This window comes from Monodelphis domestica, chromosome 2 (genome assembly GCF_027887165.1).
Source record: "Monodelphis domestica isolate mMonDom1 chromosome 2, mMonDom1.pri, whole genome shotgun sequence".
Lineage (NCBI taxonomy): Eukaryota > Metazoa > Chordata > Mammalia > Didelphimorphia > Didelphidae > Monodelphis > Monodelphis domestica.
The window spans coordinates 13,470,520-13,488,019 of NC_077228.1; the positions used below are offsets into that span (position 1 = coordinate 13,470,520).

A 17,500-nucleotide genomic window follows, 5' to 3' on the forward strand; every position below is an offset into this window, starting at 1 on the left:
CCACAAGGCATTTTTCTGATCCTGCCCTGAGTAGATCACCCTGACTTTCTTTTTTTTTAAATCCTTACCTTCTGTCTTAAGAGTAGATACTCAAGCAACCAATGGGGAAACAATCTTCATAAAAACCTCTGACAAAGGTTTAATTACTCAAATTCAGAAAGAGCTAAATCAATTGTACAAAAAAATCGAGCCATTCTCCAATTGAAAAATGGGCAAGGGACATGAACAGGCAGTTCTCAGCCAAAGAAATGAAAACTATTAATAAGCACATGAAAAAGTGCTCTACATCTCTTATAATCAGAGAGATGCAAATCAAAACAACTCTGAGGTATCACCTCACACCTAGCCGATTGGCTAACGTGACAGTTATGGAAAGTAATGAATGCTGGAGGGGATGTGGCAAAGTCGGACATTAATTCATTGCTGGTGGAGTTGTGAACTGATCCAACCATTCTGGAGGGCAATTTGGAACTATGCCCAAAGGACGATAAAAGACTGTCTGCCCTTTGATCCAGCCATAGCACTGCTGGGTTTGTACCCCAAAGAGATAATAAGGGAAAAGACTTGTACAAGAATATTCATAGCTGCACGCTTTGTGGTGGCCAAAAACGAGGGGAAAATGAGGGGATGCCCATCAATTGGGGAATGGCTGAGCAAATTGTGGTATATGTTGGTGATGGAATACTATTGTGCTAAAAGGAATAATAAAGTAGAGGAGTTCCATGGAGACTGGAACAACCTCCAGGAAGTGATGCAGAGCAAGAGTAGCAGAGCCAGGAGAACATTGTACACAGACACTGATACACTGTGGTACAATCAAAGGTAATGGACTTCTCCATTAGTGGCAATGCAATGTCCCTGAACAATCTGCAGGGAACATGGAGAAAAAACACTATCCACAAGCAGAGGACAAACTGTGGGAGTAAAAACACCGAGGAAAGGCAACTAACTGCTTGACTACAGGGGTTGAGGGGACATGTCTGAGGAGAGACTCTAAATGAACACTCTAATGCAAATACCAACAAGGAAATGGGTTCGAATCAAGGACAAGTGATACCCAGTAGAATTGTGCGATGGTCAGGGAAGGGTGGGGGGGGGGGGCAGGGGAAGACAATGATCTTTGTTTCTAATGAATAATGTATGAAAATGACCAAATAAAATAATGTTTAATAAATAAATATTTAAAAAAAAAAGAGTAGATACTCAGTATGGGTTCCAAGACAGAAGAGGGGAAGGGCTAGGCAATTAGGGTTAAGTGACTTGCTCAGGGTCCGACAGCTGTAAATGTCTGAGGTCACATTTGAACCCAGGACCACTCTTCTCCAGGCCTGGCTCTCTATCCACCGAGTCACCTAGCTGTCCCCACCTTGGCTTTCAAACTATCAATGCATGGGAATTTCTGCCTCCTTTTTCTGCCCAGTCCCTAGATCCGGTGACTCATTTGACAGATGAATTCCTGGCTCCATTCTCTGGACTTCGTGGTTGCTTGTTCCCTGGCCTGCTATTAAACAACTATTTGCTGGCACCAATTCCTCCAACAAAGCCCCCCGAGGGCTCACAGGACAGGGCAGAAGCCTTCCTGCCTGAGACCATCTCACTAGCCAGAGCCCAGCATCCTAGAGGGCAGGCACATAGCAATCACTCACTAAGTCCCATTTGACTATGGGAGCCTGGGGCATATCTTCCTGAATACCCACAATGGAAGCAAGTTGCCATCTTAGGGTGGATTTGATTTTGGACATAGTTGAAAGTGTTTTGGAGCCAAGATTAGCAAGTAAAATGTGGATCAAGCTAGAGAAGCACAGTTTGGGTCAAAAACAAAGTAATACTGCCAGGGGATGAGACTGACTTTCTTGTATGAGTCACTGAAAAGAAGACTCACAAATGCCTAAAGTGGGTTAGACAGGGAAGGTCTTAAAAGGGTCTCCTGGTAAGGCAACCAGTCACTTGAGCAGGGCTATCCTGGGCTGCTGGATTTTAAAAGCAGCCTCCTTAATCACTTCCTGGCTGTGTGACCCTGGACAAGTCACTTAACTCCATTTGCTTGCTTTTTGCTTTTTTTTTTTTTAAGCCTCTCTCCATTGTAGCCCCATGTGCTAGGAGAGACCAGCCATGATCTGCTTGGCTCCTGAGGAGAGAACTAGGAGCAGCAGAGGGAAGTGGTAAAGGGCCTGAGGTTAGAGCTACTCCATGGTAAATGGGCTGCCTGCCTCAGCAGATGGATACACTAAGGACAGTGTCACATACATCCCTGCTACTGGGGAAGCTTCTTTAAGTTCTGAACTTTAGTGGATTAAACCAATCAAGTATCTCTACCAAGTTCAGTATCCACACAAAGAGCTCCCTGGAGGAAGAGGCCATGGGGGGAAGGGGGAAGGCACCCGAGGAGGGACAAACCAACTTGAGTTAGAAACAGAACAGGTCAAGCTCCCATAGGGGTCAGAGATGGAATCAGAACCATGACTAACTAACTGCTGAGCATCCAACCTAAGGGAGATAGGGAGACCAAGGTTAAGAATATTTACAAAAGAAGTCATGGCTTCCCACCTACCAGAGGCCTTCGAGCACAGGCTAGATGACCAAGCACTTGTTGGGAATATCTCAGAGGCGTTTCTTTTGTCCTTTTCAGTTGAGATTTCAATCAACTAATCAAAAAGCATTTTTTAAACACTTACTTTCTTCCAGGCGTATTTCTAGGCATTATTCATATTATTTACTTGTAAAAGAAAAACTAGCATTTATATAATACTTTAAGGTTTGCAGAGAACTTTAGAAGTAGTATCTCATTTTATCTTTAGAGATTACTTATTTGTGATCAAGATGCCCAGACCTAGGATAGGGGGAATGGCATTGTGCCCAGGGAGAGGGCCTCACAGCCAGGAAGTAACTCTATAAAAAATATTTTGAACACAGTTTTTAAGGAACAAACCAACAGTACTATACTTAGAGCCAGGAAGACTTGAGTTCAGACATTTCCAGGTTGTGTGACCCTGGGCAAGTCATTGAACCTTTTCTTCCTCAATTTTCTCATCTGTAAAATAAGGTGGTTGGCCTTTATGGCCTTCAGTTCCCTTTTAGTTCTAAATTTTGATATCATGAACTTGGGAAAAAAGGAGATAAAAAGGTCAAATTATTCAGAGTTGACCAAATCCAATCCAACTCAACCCAGCCAAGCTATCCTGACTGTGACCATCACTTCGTACCTCCATGCATGGCATCGATTCGAATCTTGAGCCGGTTGGGGCCTGAGAGCAGCTCCTTTAGGGAACTGAAGTCAAAGATGTTTCTCAGCATGGTGGCATAAGCTTCCACTGAATCCACAATTTCCACTGAGAAAACAAAACAAAAGGAAAAGATAGAAAAAGTAAACTTAACCTGAAACATAAATGTAACATTGGCCATTCTGTTTTCCTGGACCTTAGTTTCCTCCTCTATAAAATGGAGAAATTGGCCTCAACCTCCCAAGTCCCTTCTATCTTGAAATAAATCTCAGTATGTATTATCTGAAAAACGTATTGACCTAATATGGCTTTGTAGGTGTAGTGTGTTAACTGGCTCTGCTTAGGTCTAGCTTTCAGTGGGATCAAGAAAAGTGTGATTCAATTTCTTTCTTTTGTAAAAAGGTTCATCAATGCCTTTTGTCTTTATATGCCCGTCATTTTCAGATGCCCCCTTTCCCCCATCAGTGAGCCTTCCCTTAGAACAAAGAAAAAGTAATATCAGACCAATACGGGGACCAGCCTGGCAACACACACTCCATCCCACATCTGTAGTTCCCCCCCTTCAGGAGCATCTTCTCATCTCTCTCTCCTGGACCAAGACTGGGAATTCCAATTACACAGGGTTCAGCCCTAGATTAGTCTTTAATTGGTCATCAGAATAGTAGACATTACGTTGATTATCTACATCAGCCCATATTAAGTCTTCCCATTTTTCTCCCTCAATTCCTCCTGGTCATTATTTATTATGGTACAATAATCTTGTCTATATTTATATTTACATGTACATACACACATATACATACATATATACATACGTGTATATGTATAAAAAGCATGTTATTTTTAAATCTGTTCAGGCATTCCCCACTACATTTCTATGTTTTGTTTGCTCCCATAAGAGCCACTTCTATGACTATATAGACACTTTCTCTTTGTTGTTATCATTTGGCATGTATGCCCCACAGAGGGATTTCTGAGTCAAAGAGTAAGACCATCTTCATCACTTTCTCAACATAAATCCAAATGGTTTCCCAGAATGGTTACACCAATGCACAGCTCCACTAATAATGCATGAGTACCTCTCTTTCCCTTTTGTAGGTTATCGTATTCATGGCTCACAACAACTTCATAAGGTAAGTGCTATTATTATATTTTTATAGCTGATGGAACAGAGGCAGTCAGAAGTTAAGTGACTTACTCTGGGTCACCTAGCCAGGATTCAAACTCAAGCCCCCTTGACTCTCATGACCCACACTATCCACTGCATCACCATGTTTCTGCCTCATTATGTTTCTTCATATCCTTTGACCTCTTATCTATTGGAGAAGTCTGATACAATGTTGAGACGGACCTTAGAGATGATGTAAGCCAAGTTCCTTATTTTATAGGGGTAAAGTCTCTAAGGTCAGGGAGCCCACCTCCCTGTCCTTTCCTCTACCAAATGGGTTCAGCTGATGTTGGAACACGGCCTTCTCTCCTCAGCAGAAGTGGGAAGACAGATTCAGAGTGATTTATGTGCAGCCACATATTTCCCTGGATTTTTACAAGGGATTTCCCTTCTTACAAGGGCAGAATTGGTGAGGCCAAGAAATCAGAAAAGGAGGGCGTTGCTAGCAAAACAAAAGGCATCGATAGGGAGTTAAATAAATAACAGAGTTCAGGTCAGCTGGTTAATGCCCGTGAAGCATCGGAAGGGATGGCCGTCTTCCAAAAGTCCAGTTTCCTGGGAAAACGCTGGGGCTGAGGATCCCAGGTACGAGACGAGGGAAGGGGCACATGCCTGTGAATGGTTTGAACTTGTTCTCCAAGTCAAACTGCTGTTTTCCAAGGACGCTGAGGTCGACTTTCAAGTCTGGGCAGATCGCATACTCTTCGATTGTCTTACTGATCTGGAAGATTTTCTCCGTGATGGCTTCAGGAGCTGGTCCTGCAAATTAGACAGCAAATCTGGGGTTACTAGGCCATCGTAATGGAGGGAATATAGCTGAGCACTCCATACGCATGAATGGATCACTGGCAATTCACATTCTGGAGGAAAAAAGATCATACGAGTCAGAGCTAGAAGGAAACATGGAGTCCAATGCCCCCATTTTACAAATTAGGAAACTGAGGCCCTAGAAAAATGAAGTGATTTATACAAGGTCACCCAGATAATAAGGACCTAGGGATATTTAGGGCAGAGAAAGGAAATTTAAAGCCACTCACTGCTCTAATACCTCTTATACATAGACATTAAAGTGATTTTCCTGAAGAACAAATCCAGTCATGTACCCATAACTCAAAGAGGGGGAAAGGGGTGGCAATAAGCACTTATTAAGTACCTACTATGTTCCAAAAATAGTGCCAAGTTCATTAGCATTATCTCATTTAAGGGGGGCAACTAAATGGCTCAGTGGGTTGAGAGTCAGGGCAGACTGGAGGTCTTATATTCAAATCTGACTCTCATACTTCCTAGCTGTGTGACCCTAGACAAGTCACTTAACCCTAATTGCCTAGACCTTACTGCTCTTCTGTCTTGGAACAAATCTATACACATAGCATTTATTGTAAGATAGAAGGCAAGGGTTTTTTTTTAATTATCTCATTTGATCCTCACGACAACCTGGAAAGGTAATATTCTTACCTCCATTTTATAGTTAAGGAAACTGAGGCAGATGGAGGCTAAGTGCTTTGCTCAGGGTCACACAGCTAATAAGTGTCTGAGCTGAATTTGAACTCAGGTCTCCTGACTCAAAGCCTGGCGTTTGCACTGAGCCACCTAACTGTCTATAGGAACCCTACCCAACATATTGGAGGGCTTCCTTGAGTTTTCATGACATTGCCTGGATTTCATGGCTGCTGTATGACAGGTTCTTCGAATTCCCCATTTCCTGATTATGTAGCTTGTTGACCACAGCCAGATAAGGAGGAATGAGGCTTCTGTTGGCTTTCATAGAAAAGGAAGCCCAAGAAGGCAGAAGCAGTGGCTCATCCATGGGCAAAAGCACTAACTCACCTCCATTGGAGATATTAAACTTGATTCCAAAGTCCCCATTGGGACCCCCAGGGTTGTGGCTGGCGGTCAGAATGATCCCGCCGATGGCTTTGATTTTCCTAATAATGCAAGACACAGCAGGGGTGGAGAGAATGCCATTCTGTCCAATCACCAGTCTTCCAATCTAGAAGGAGAATCCACAAAACACAGAATTTTAAACAGCTAATAAGTGGAATTGATTAAATGACCATAGATGAAGGTTTGATCTCAGAGCCAGGAAGATCTGCGTTCAAGTTTTGCTTCTGACACACACTAATGTTATTATTATGATGGGCAAGTCACTTAATCACTAGGACTCCAAGCAACCTGTGAAGGTGCAGGTGAACAGCCAGTCCAAACGGATAGAGGGATATTCCACACCAGAAGTCCCTTCTCACAGATGGAGTAACAGATCCATACCAAAGTCACGCTGCCCAAGGGCGTGGGATTTTAACGAAGTTCTTCTTGTTTCCAGATTCAGTATTTGCCATAAATAAGCCAGAACCATTTTCCAGAAGAAAGTACCATGGAAAGACCAAACAAAGATGTCTCTATTTCCACTAAGTAGAGAGCTGAGATTCTCTTAATAGCAGCACTGACAAAAGCCTGGACAAATTGTCTTTGAATGGTGACCTCTACGTGGCCACAAGAGTTGAACGACATCATTCAGACTTTGGGTTATTTCTCAGACTGTGTCATTTCAGAACAGGATGACCCAGAAGGGGAGGAAGGCTTTAACAAACACAAGTATTCATTTCAAGGAAGAAGCTTTCTGAGCCCTCACCCACCCCAAACATTTCCAGCAACACTTTTGGGGTTTGGGCAGTAGCAGAGAGAGACAGAGAGAGGGAGAGAGAGACAGAGACAGAGAGAGACAGAGAGAGGGAGAGACAGAGAGAGAGAGAAAAGGAGAGAGGGGGGAGAGACAGAGAGAGGGAGAGAGACAGAGACAGAGAGAGAGACAGAGACAGAGAGACAGAGACAGAGACAGAGAGACACAGAGACAGAGAGAGAGACAGAGAGAGAGACAGAGAGACAGAGACAGAGAGAGAGAGAAAAGGAGAGAGGGGGGAGAGAGAGAGAGGGAGGGAGAGAGAGAGAAAAGGAGAGAGGGGGAGAGAGGGGGAGAGAGGGGGAGAGAGACAGAGAGAGACAGAGAGAGAGACAGAGGGGGGGGAGAGGGAGAGGGAGACAGAGACAGAGACAGAGAGGAGAGAGAGACAGAGAGACAGAGAAATAGAGAGGAGAGAGAGAGAGGGAGAGAGAGAGAGGGGAGAGAGAGGGAGAGGAGAGAGAGAGAAAAGGAGAGAGGGGGAGAGACAGAGAAAGAGAGAGAGAGACAGAGAGACAGAGAGACAGAAAGGAGAGAGACAGACAGACAGACAGACAGAGAGAGAGAGAGAGATGTAGAAGCCCATCTGTTGGGAAATGGGTGAAACCATTAAGAGATTCTTCCTAAGCTACATGAAATGAATAGGAAGATTCCAGAAAAGCAAAGAAAGATTTCGAGAAATTGCTTTAGAGTGCAAGAAGACAAGGACAATATAAATGGAATGAACAACTAAAGCATTCAAAACTGAGCGCTGGGAAGTTACAATGGCTAAGGATGGCCCCAAGGAAAGGGCCTGAGAAGTCACCTCTTCTCAGCTTCTTTGCAGAGATCTTGGGCTGGAGGGATGGAGCATGGAAGGTATAATAATGTTTTGTTTAGTTTTGCTGAACAATTTCGTTTCTCTTTTTTGTTCTTTGTTATGGGGATGGATAACGAGGAGGTGAAGGAAGTAGGTTATATTGGGAAATTGTGACAGAAATAGAAAAATAACAGATACCAATTTTTATAAAGCTGCTCTAGATCTGAGCATATTTTTTTGGCCTCATAAGTCAAAAAAATATAGTGGAAAGGGTGCTAGATTGAATCATAGGTCCTAGGTTCAAATTCCAGCTCTGCCATTTATCACTTTTGTGATCTTGGGCTAGTCTGAACCTCAGTTTTCTCATCTGTAAAGTGGCAATAACAATTGTTGTTGTTCAGTAGTACAGTCACATCCAACTCTTCATGACCCCATTTGGGGATTTCTTGGCAAAAACATTAGAGTGGTTTGCCATTTCCTTCTCCAGCTCATTTTACAGATAAATCAACTGAGGCAAACAGGGTGAAGTGACTTGGCAGGGTCACATTTCCTGACTCCTAACCCAGCACTGTGCTTCCTTGCTATCCTCAGACAAAAATAGCACTCTCTGATCAATCTTTTCAGCACCTAGGACAATACCTTGCACATAGTAGGTGTACAATATATTCTGTTTTTGGTTTTTTTTTTTTTAATTTAAACTCTTGCCTCTGGCTTAATATCAGTTCTAAGATAGAAGGGCAACAAGGGCTAGGCAATTGGGTTTAAGTGACTTGCCCAGGGTCACATGGGCTGGAAAGTGAGGCCAGATTTGACCAAGGTCCTCCCTACTCTAGATCTCTGACTACCTATCTTCCCTGATCCCTCAGCAAACACGTGATCCATTCCAGTTACATCTTAGCACTCAAAATCAAGCATGTTCTGGCCCAGAGCCTCTTTGCTGTTCACAAGGGGAACCGGGAAACCAAGGCAAACAGAGGTCCAATGACTAGCCCTCTTGATTCCCAGGGGAGAGAATGACGAGGGACAGGGAGAACAAGAGCAGGGAACAGATTCTATTTTCCTCTGGATGGGACTTTGTGTGGGAGGTGAAGAAATCTGAATTGACTGGAAAGGTAGGTTGGATCCAGGTGGTGAGGGCTCTAAGATGCCCAGGGAAGGGGTTCATTTTATCCTACAGACAAGAAAGAACTCCTGATGGTTTTCCAACGGAGGAGTAGCGTGTTCAGACCCGCGAATCAGAAAGAAGGTTGGCTGCCAAGAGAAGGATGAATTGGAGAATCAGACCATCAGCAAACATTTATTAAAGTGCCTACTAAGTGCTAGGCACAGAGCAGGCAAATAGAATAGGTGAAAAGGTCCCCTCCTCACACTGAGCTTACATTCCAACAGAGGAGGCAAGAAGAGCACCCATTATGGCATGTGGAATAAATAGAAAGAGAAGACAATAACAATGCAGAGAGGAAGACGGCACAGTGCAGTTTGGGGGCAGGAGCTCTAGCAGGTGAGGAGATAAGGAAAAGCTTTTCCTAAAAGGCGATGGCTGAGCCCCGTTTGGACAAGACCGATTCCCTGTCTTGGTGGTGAAGAGGAAGAGCCCGCCAGGCAGGGGCGACCATTAGGGCAATGCTCTGGGAAACTCTGTGACGGACTGAGAGAAAGTGGGAATGGAAGGAAGGAGACACCTGAGGCAGAGACCAGGGAGGACGGGAGGGTGATGAGGGGGTGGCAGGAAAGGGGTATCGGAGCCATCTCAAAGATGAAGTGGCCAAGGCTTGGCAAGTGGCTGGCTGCCACTCTTCCCCACTTCTTCCATTCAATCTGACAAACATAAATCGATGCCAGAGCACTGTGTCAGATGCTGGGGATACAAAGGGGGAAGAGAAGGGAATAAGCATTTATGAAACTCCTACTGTGCGGCACACTCATTTGAGCCTCACAATAATTCTGGGAAGTGGGTGCAATTATTATCCCCATTTTATAGATGAGGAAACTGAGGCAGAGAACAGGAAAGGGACTAGCCAAGGGTCACACAGTTCCTTAAATGTTTGAGACAGGATTTGAACTCCGGTCTTTCTGACGCCAAGTCCAGTGCTCTATCCACAGTGCCACCTAACTGCCTCAAACCCAAAAGTCTTTGTCCTCTAGAATTTTCCATTCCTGCCTTCTGTTTCAAAACTCTGCCTTATGTCCTCAATCGAGCTTTGTGAACCCTTCAGGAGCTCATCCCTGAAGTCCAAGGGTTTAAGGTACATTCCTTCAAAAAAATGTTACTTGGCATTAATCAGAGTATATTTTTATTTTTTAATTTTTTTATAGCAAGGCATATTTTTTTATTTTTTCCCCAAGGTTACATGATTCTTGTTGTCTCCCTCCCCCCTCCTGGAGCTGACAAGCAATTCCACTAGATTATGCACATATTATCACTGAGTATATTTTCAAAGTGCTCCCCTGCCCTCAGTGGACTAAGTTTCTTGAGGGCAAAAGCTGTTTCCTTTGTATCCCCATCTCCTAGCTTAAAAGCTTCATAAATGCTTTCTGAATTGATTAAATAGATTAAAATCATAGGACTTGGGTTCAAATTCTGATTCTGCCACTTATTCGCTGTGCCACTTTGGTGAGGTCACTGAACCTCTCTGGTTTCCTCAACTTTAAAACAAAGGGGAAAGCGGCTGAGACTGGGTCGCCTCGAGGGCCCCTTCCACCTCTGGGATCCTACAGACTCTTAACGCCTCGGATGGTGCTCCTAGATCAGGTCTCTTTAAGCCTCTGCCCCCATCATCGCCCCTGTGGCAGCCCCGGACGCCAGTAGGTCCCTTCTCAGAGCCTGTTTGTTGTGTATAAAATGAAATACAAGAAACTGCAAAGGAAACCAGCTCTACCGGAATCCTGCCCTCCAAATCCCACCAATATTCCATTATAACGAATTACGCATGTGCTATGATAATAGCCACAAATAGTGTACTATATAGTCTATGTCATAATATTATATATAAATAGATTATGATACAAATATTCTAAATAATGAATATTATACATAAATATAAATTAAAATATCATAAAAACCGGTCCCGGAGCCCAGGTTCAGAACTCCCGGAACTCATCGGAGGGCCCAGAGGGTTTATGGAAAGGGTTCAAATTAAGCTCCTGGACCTGCTGCCTGAAGCAGCCAGAATGGGAATCCCACAAGCAGAGCTGGTCTGGAAGCCGAGTTCACGTTCTCGCGAGATCAGCACCAGCCGTCTCTCTTGGAGCCTAAACCGCAGGGCACGGGCCGGAAGGGGGCAGACAGGAAGTGACCCATTTCTAGGGCCAGGAAGCCAGGAAGGACCTTTGAAATCTGCTGGGTCAAGTCTCCCTCCGGCGGATCGCCCCAGGTGTCCCTTCCTCATGTCCACACCCGTCACCCCAAGGGCCAGCCTGGGGACCTGCCCGGGGCATCCGCATCCCAGACTGCACGGCAGGATCTCCCGAAGGTGGAGACGGTCTGGAGGTACCCCAGATCCAGAGCCTTCTTGGATCTCGGGCTCCTCCCGGTAATTCGATTAAAAGTATTAAAGGGGGAGGGGCGGCCCCGGGAAACCGACATCCAACAACAGCCCCGGCTGAGCCTGGCGGAGACCCTGAGGGGACGGTGGCTGCCCCCCCCCCTCCAAGCCCAGCCATTCTCTAAGTCTGGCTGGATTGGGGGCACATAGAGCACTCGCGCGCGCGCGCGCGCGCGCGGCACACGGGGTTGGACCAAATCACAGAATTAGAGACTTCCATCGGAGCCCTCAGAGGGGATGACAGTAAAATGTTAACAATAAGCATTTTATTCTATGATCGAGTCATCATTAAATCATAAATGCTAAAGGACAGAAATAGTCAATCGCACAATAAAGCCTCGCTGTCACCTGGGAGGGCTGTTCTTGTCCCCAGGTTGAGGTCAAGAAATCGAGGCAAAGGGATTGAATGACCCGCCTAGGGTCACCCAACTAGCAAGTATCAGAGCTGGGATTTGAATTCAGGTCTTCCCAGCGCCAAGCGTAGCGCTCCATCCACCATGGCCACTAGTGATCCTCTGGTGTTACAGATGGGGAAATGGAGGTAAGCTCCCCCACTTAAAAGGACTATATAAAGGAAGCTACTGAGTCATGAACACCTGAGTTCAGATCTGACCTCAGACACGTAGGAGCTGGGTGACCCTGGTCGAGTCACTTCACCCTGTTTGCCTCCGCTTCCTCATCTGTAAAATGAACTGGAGAAGGAAATGGCAACCACTGCAGTATCGCTACCAAGAAGACTAAGTGGAGCCAGGAGGAGTCAGCCGTGCCTGAAAAATGACTAAACGACCACTATCGTCATTGCTGGTGGGGTGATGGCACAGACCTGTGCGATGGGCGGGGAACTCCCTTTCACCACTGTAGGTCAGCCACTCTTCTGGGACACGTGGGGCTTTGGGGAGTTGTCCAGGGATCATGAGGTCTTTATGACAAAGTTAAGTGACTTATCCAGGGTCTCAGGGCCCCTCCTCAAGGCACTCGGCCTCTCAGATGCTTATTCAATCTTTTCAAGAATTCGGCTGAGCGCCACCTGTGTCCGCGCCTCCCCCTTCCCTAGCACCACACAAAGACAAAATGGAGCCGGATGGAGCCTGGCCAGAACAGGCCGCCCCCTCCGGCCCCTCCCCAGGGTGCCTGAATGTCATCCCTTCCCCAGCCCTGCCCGGAGGACATTTCAACTTCAAACCCGGAGCTCCCCATCACTGCCCCCTGGAGCAGCAGCCCATGTGGGGTCACCTCCGCAGAGCGAGTCCCCCTCAGGGCAGCCGGGGCTGGGCGGCTTTGGGCACTTTTTGTTTGTTGGTTTTCAGGCCGGCTTTTGTGGTCGCACCTGCTAGGGGCGCCCCTGAAATGGAGGCTAATGAACGCAGGGCTCATTTGGCACCCGATCAGGCTTCTGCTCCGGGGGCCAGAACCCCCCCCCCCTTCCAGGAGTGAATATCAAGGATGGAAGGTCGGGTTGGCACCTCTAGGCATCGCCTGAACTTGGCAGCATCGAGAGCTGCGGGTTCGAATCCAACCAGGATTCTGTGGGGCAAACCAGGGAGAGGCAGGTGACGGCCGTGATCACTAGCCCGGGCATCTGTGCCAGCGGTTCTATCAAGAGCAGGGCTTTTGTTCGAGGGAATCACAGAAGCCAAGAGTGGGAGGCCTCGGTGCCCCTCATCAAGCCAACACGCAGAGCCAGAGCGGAGCCTCCTCCCAGCCCTTCAGGGGTTATTATCTCCATCCCACTGCACAGGCTCGCGGTAAACAGGCCTCCTTTGTGTGCCGCTTATTAGAAGCAGGTCCCGGCACAAGGGCCACTTGGAAAGCCCACACCCAATACTTTCCGATTCCCTCCCAGGACTGCGGCGGGGCCGCCCCGGCCATAAGAGACTGCAGGTCCTGCGTTTTGTTTGCCTGTTTGACAAGTGGCTGAACTACAACAAGGAGGCCATTGAAAAAACGAAAACCCTCCCCTCCTCAGCCCTCATTAGCCCCAGCTACAAGGACCCATGCCTCGAGAAGCCTGTTAGAAACCAGTTAAGGGGACAGTTTATAGTGAGGTCTGGGGGTGCTTTCTCTCTCTCTCTCTCTCTCTCTCTCTCTCTCTCTCTCTCTCTCTCTCTCTCTCTCTCTCTGTCTCTGTCTCTCTCTGTCTCTCTGTCTCTCTCTCTCTCTCTCTCTCTGTCTCTGTCTCTCTGTCTCTCTGTCTCTCTCTCTCTGTCTCTCTGTCTCTGTCTCTCTCTCTCTCTCTCTCTCTCTGTCTCTCTCTCTCTCTCTCTCTCTCTGTCTCTCTCTGTCTCTCTGTCTCTCTCTCTCTCTCTCTCTGTCTCTCTCTCTGTCTCTGTCTCTCTGTCTCTCTGTCTCTCTCTCTCTGTCTCTCTCTCTCTCTCTCTCTCTCTGTCTCTCTCTCTCTCTCTCTCTCTGTCTCTCTCTCTGTCTCTGTCTCTCTGTCTCTCTGTCTCTCTCTCTCTCTCTCTCTCTCTCTCTGTCTCTGTCTCTGTCTCTCTCTCTCTCTCTGTCTGTCTCTCTCTCTCTGTCTCTCTCTCTCTCTCTCTGTCTCTCTCTCTCTCTGTCTCTGTCTCTGTCTCTCTCTCTCTGTCTGTCTCTCTCTCTCTCTCTCTGTCTCTCTCTCCCTCTCTCCCTTCTCTCTCTCTCTGTCTCTCTCTCCCTCTCTGTCTCTCTCTCCCTCTTTCTCTCCCTATCCCTTTCTCTCTTTCTCTCTTTCTCTCCCTCTTTCTTCTCCCTCTTTCTCTCTCCCTCTCTTTATCTCTCTCCCTCTCTCCTTCCCTCCCTCGCTCTTCCTCTCTCATTTTCTTTATTTTTCGTTTTTCCCTCCTTTCCTTCCTTTTTTCCTTTCCTGTTTTTCTTTTTCTTCCTCTTTTGTCCCTTTTTTCCTCTTTTCTTTTTTTAGCCTTTAGCTTTCTTCTCTTTTCCATAGTTCTCTTTTCTATTCTTTCTCTCCTCTTGTCATATTTCAGTCTATTTTCCCTCCTTTCCTCTTTTTTCATTCCTGTTTTCATCTTTTGTCTTTGCCTCTTTCATTCTCTTTTTACTTCTTATCCGCACTCTCTTTTCTCTTGTTCTCTTATCTTTACCTCTCTCTTCTCTTTCCTCAGTCTTTGTTCTCAGTTTTCTTTCTTTCCCACCCAATCCCTCTCTTTTCTCTTTTTCTTCCTTCCTCTTCTTTCCCAAAATACTCCTAAATAACAGACCTATATGCCACAAGAATCAGACAAGCAGGGGAAGAACTTTACCTTCTGAAGTAAATGGGCATACAACTTTTTTCTTAACAGAAAGCAATTTAAAGACTACTTACTTACATGATTCCATTCAATTCAATCCAGCAAGCAATGATTAAGTGCCTGCTGCATACTGGGCACCGTGCTAAGCTTTGGGCATACAAAGGCAATAAATAAATAAATAAATGAGAGATGACCTTCAAAGTTCCATTGAGACTCCTTCCTAGCCATTAGAGACTTGGTGCTTGCGGACATCCAAACCCACACCCACACCGAGGCAAGCTTTAGCCCAGGCTACTTCTCTATCCTATTTGTAAATGAACAGATCATCAGGCGAGCAAGGGATCCATGAAGATACCCACCCCGTTGGCAGCAGCCATCTGCACTATTGTTTCTATGGCTGAGGTATTAAAGTATCTCCCATCTCCGCCAACCACCATGGAGGAGCCCTGCCGGTCTTTTAAGTCTATGCAGAAGAAGACGCTTTGGATGAAATTCTCCAGGTAGCTTGGCTTTGTCTCGAAATGGTAGGTCTTCTTCCGTAATCCACTGGTTCCTGGTTTCTGGTCATGGTAAGGAGCTGTGAGAAAAGTCAGCAGTGGGAGGGGGCCGTCTTCCATTTTTCTCTTGGGAAGGAAACACCGGAGTTGAAATTACGCATTCTCTTCCATTCCCCTTGGGTTGGCCGTGGCTATTTCTGTCATGATGGAAATGGTCAATCCTGTCCCCCAGTAGCTCCCAACCCCAGAAGGGGAAGATTCAGAAGCAAAGCGTTCCTTTAACTTGCCTGGAAGTAAATGGATCTAACTCTGTTGCTCCGGGTACTTGAGACAAAATGAGGGGCCCTTGTGAAAAAGATTCCTCTGGGGGGCCCCGGATCCTCAGAAAAGGGCCCGGCGGCAAAGAGCCCTCTGCAGTCCCTGAGCCAAATGCCTGCCACTGAGCTCTGCCTCATTTTCCCCCTGGGCTGGAGATTGCTTTAGAGGGTGGTGCAAGGTTCGGTTACACACACCACAGCAGTGCCAGCCTCTGCTTATCGGGCCAAATGCAATCAGGGAGCAGATTCAGTCCTCAGAGGCAGGCTCAGTCCAAGGATAAGGTACCCCCTTGTGGCTCCTGCTGTCACCCCTGCCCTGTGTCTGCTCTGGGAAGGCCATCTGCGGATGGCATGCTGAAGCCCAGCAAGTTTAAAGGTCACTCTTAAAATGGAAGAAGCAGCTTGGAGGCCTCGTGTTTCCTGATAGCTCGTCTTCTCCATTAGATAGCCAAGAGCCTTCCTGGTCCAACTGCTCATGAAGAGTTAAAGGCGGGGGGTGGGGAGGGAGGGAGGGAGGGAGGGAACGCATCCACAAAACAGATTTATTCCCTCGCCACCAAAGGTTCAAACAAAATGGCATTCAGCCCTGGAAGATTAGTGATGTACAAATGTTCCGAGTGCTGAAACAGCCCTTTATTTCTCTAACATATGGGAAGGGGAGGGGAAGAGCAGACCAAATATTTGAAAAACGCAGGGAATAACGGAATAAAAGCCATTTCCCAAATTTACGAGATTCCATCTGCCTGAAAGAGGAGAAACTGGCATGAACCAAAGGGCAAAGACAAGGACACAAAAACTCCCTAGAGAGAAATGGCCCACGTTACTCCACGGCCTTGGAGAAGCCCAACACAGACAGGCAGAAGAAGAGTGGGCAGAGAGCCGCCTGGACGCAGGAAGGACCACCTCTCACATACGCTGCCTATGTGATAGCACGCAGTCACCTCCCGATGCCCAGGCAGCAGTGACAGAGAAGGCACCAACCTACACTGGTATGGAGGTAATATAGAGGTAGAGAGATGGACGGATGGACGGATGGACGGATGGATGGATGGATGGATGGATGGATGGATGGATGGATGGGTGGGTGGGGATAGATAGATGGATGGGGGATAGACAGACGGATGAATGGATGGATGGACGGACGGACGGACGGACGGACGGACGGACGGACGGACGGATGGATGGTCAGATAGATACATACAAAGATAGATACACATACAAAGCGATACATAGATAGATATGTAGATAGATACATAGATGGATAGATACATAGATATAAGATAGATTAGACAGACAGATGGATGGATAGACAAATGGAGAAAGTGTGTGTATCTGTGTGTGTCTATGTCAGAAAGTGAGAGAGATCTTCTACCCATAAAATCACTAGTTTGGTCCAAAAAGAAAAGTCTGAAGCTCTAATAACACCTCAATTAATTTAAAGTTCTCAACCCATTTGGACAGATGGCATTTCTACCACACTTTAAAAATAGTAATAATGACTTATCCCCTTTTTACAGATGAGGAAACTACGAAAGGACATGCCCCAGGTCTCACAGCCCATAAAAGTTTTAGGCAGAATTTGAATTCAGATCTTACTGACTTCAAGTATGCCATTTGGCTGTCTATTTATGAGTCTTACAACAACTATACATTGGGTGGCATCATTGTCTCCCTTTTAATAGATGATGAAACTGAGACTGAGAGAGGATAAGTTAGCAAATATATGTGGCAGAATTTGAACTTGGTTCTTTCTGATTCCAGGATCAACCTTCTAGCTGTCGTTGCCACCTTGCTGCCTGATCGTTGAAATTACCTTAGTTCTTTCTTTAAGGACATACGTGGGCACTCCTGTCATGCCACCAAACATCTGTAAATTCAAAGGCCTCCATCCCAAGGTTCTGAGGATCTGAGTATGTTTCTCCAGTAAAAGCAAACTGGGGATATTTATACAATATTTAGGGGTCTTTGAAAGAAATGTCTGGAGGAGCCGAGGTTTTCCAGGGAAGGATAAATAAGCCTTTGGGAACCAGAATCGAGCTAGCTCGATTC

At 46.3% G+C, this 17,500-nt stretch overlaps 1 protein-coding gene across 2 annotated transcripts in view; it reads right to left on the minus strand.

Moving 5' to 3' along the window:
* Window positions 1-3,176: 3,176 nt before the first annotated feature.
* Window positions 3,177-17,500, minus strand: part of PGM1 (phosphoglucomutase 1) — a 49,845-nt gene continuing 35,521 nt past the window's right edge. Inside the window, exons 1-4 of one of the 2 annotated variants that reach the window (XM_056815028.1) lie at window positions 14,997-15,747; window positions 6,217-6,379; window positions 5,002-5,148; window positions 3,177-3,329 (exon numbers count right to left, since the gene is read on the minus strand). In XM_056815028.1, coding sequence (XP_056671006.1) covers window positions 3,193-3,329; window positions 5,002-5,148; window positions 6,217-6,379; window positions 14,997-15,254 — 705 coding nt within the window. In that variant the 5' untranslated portion in view covers window positions 15,255-15,747 and the 3' untranslated portion in view covers window positions 3,177-3,192. Of the gene's footprint in view, window positions 3,330-5,001; window positions 5,149-6,216; window positions 6,380-14,996; window positions 15,748-17,500 lie in introns of those variants that run through there. The other variant, XM_056815029.1, reaches the window with a different exon arrangement.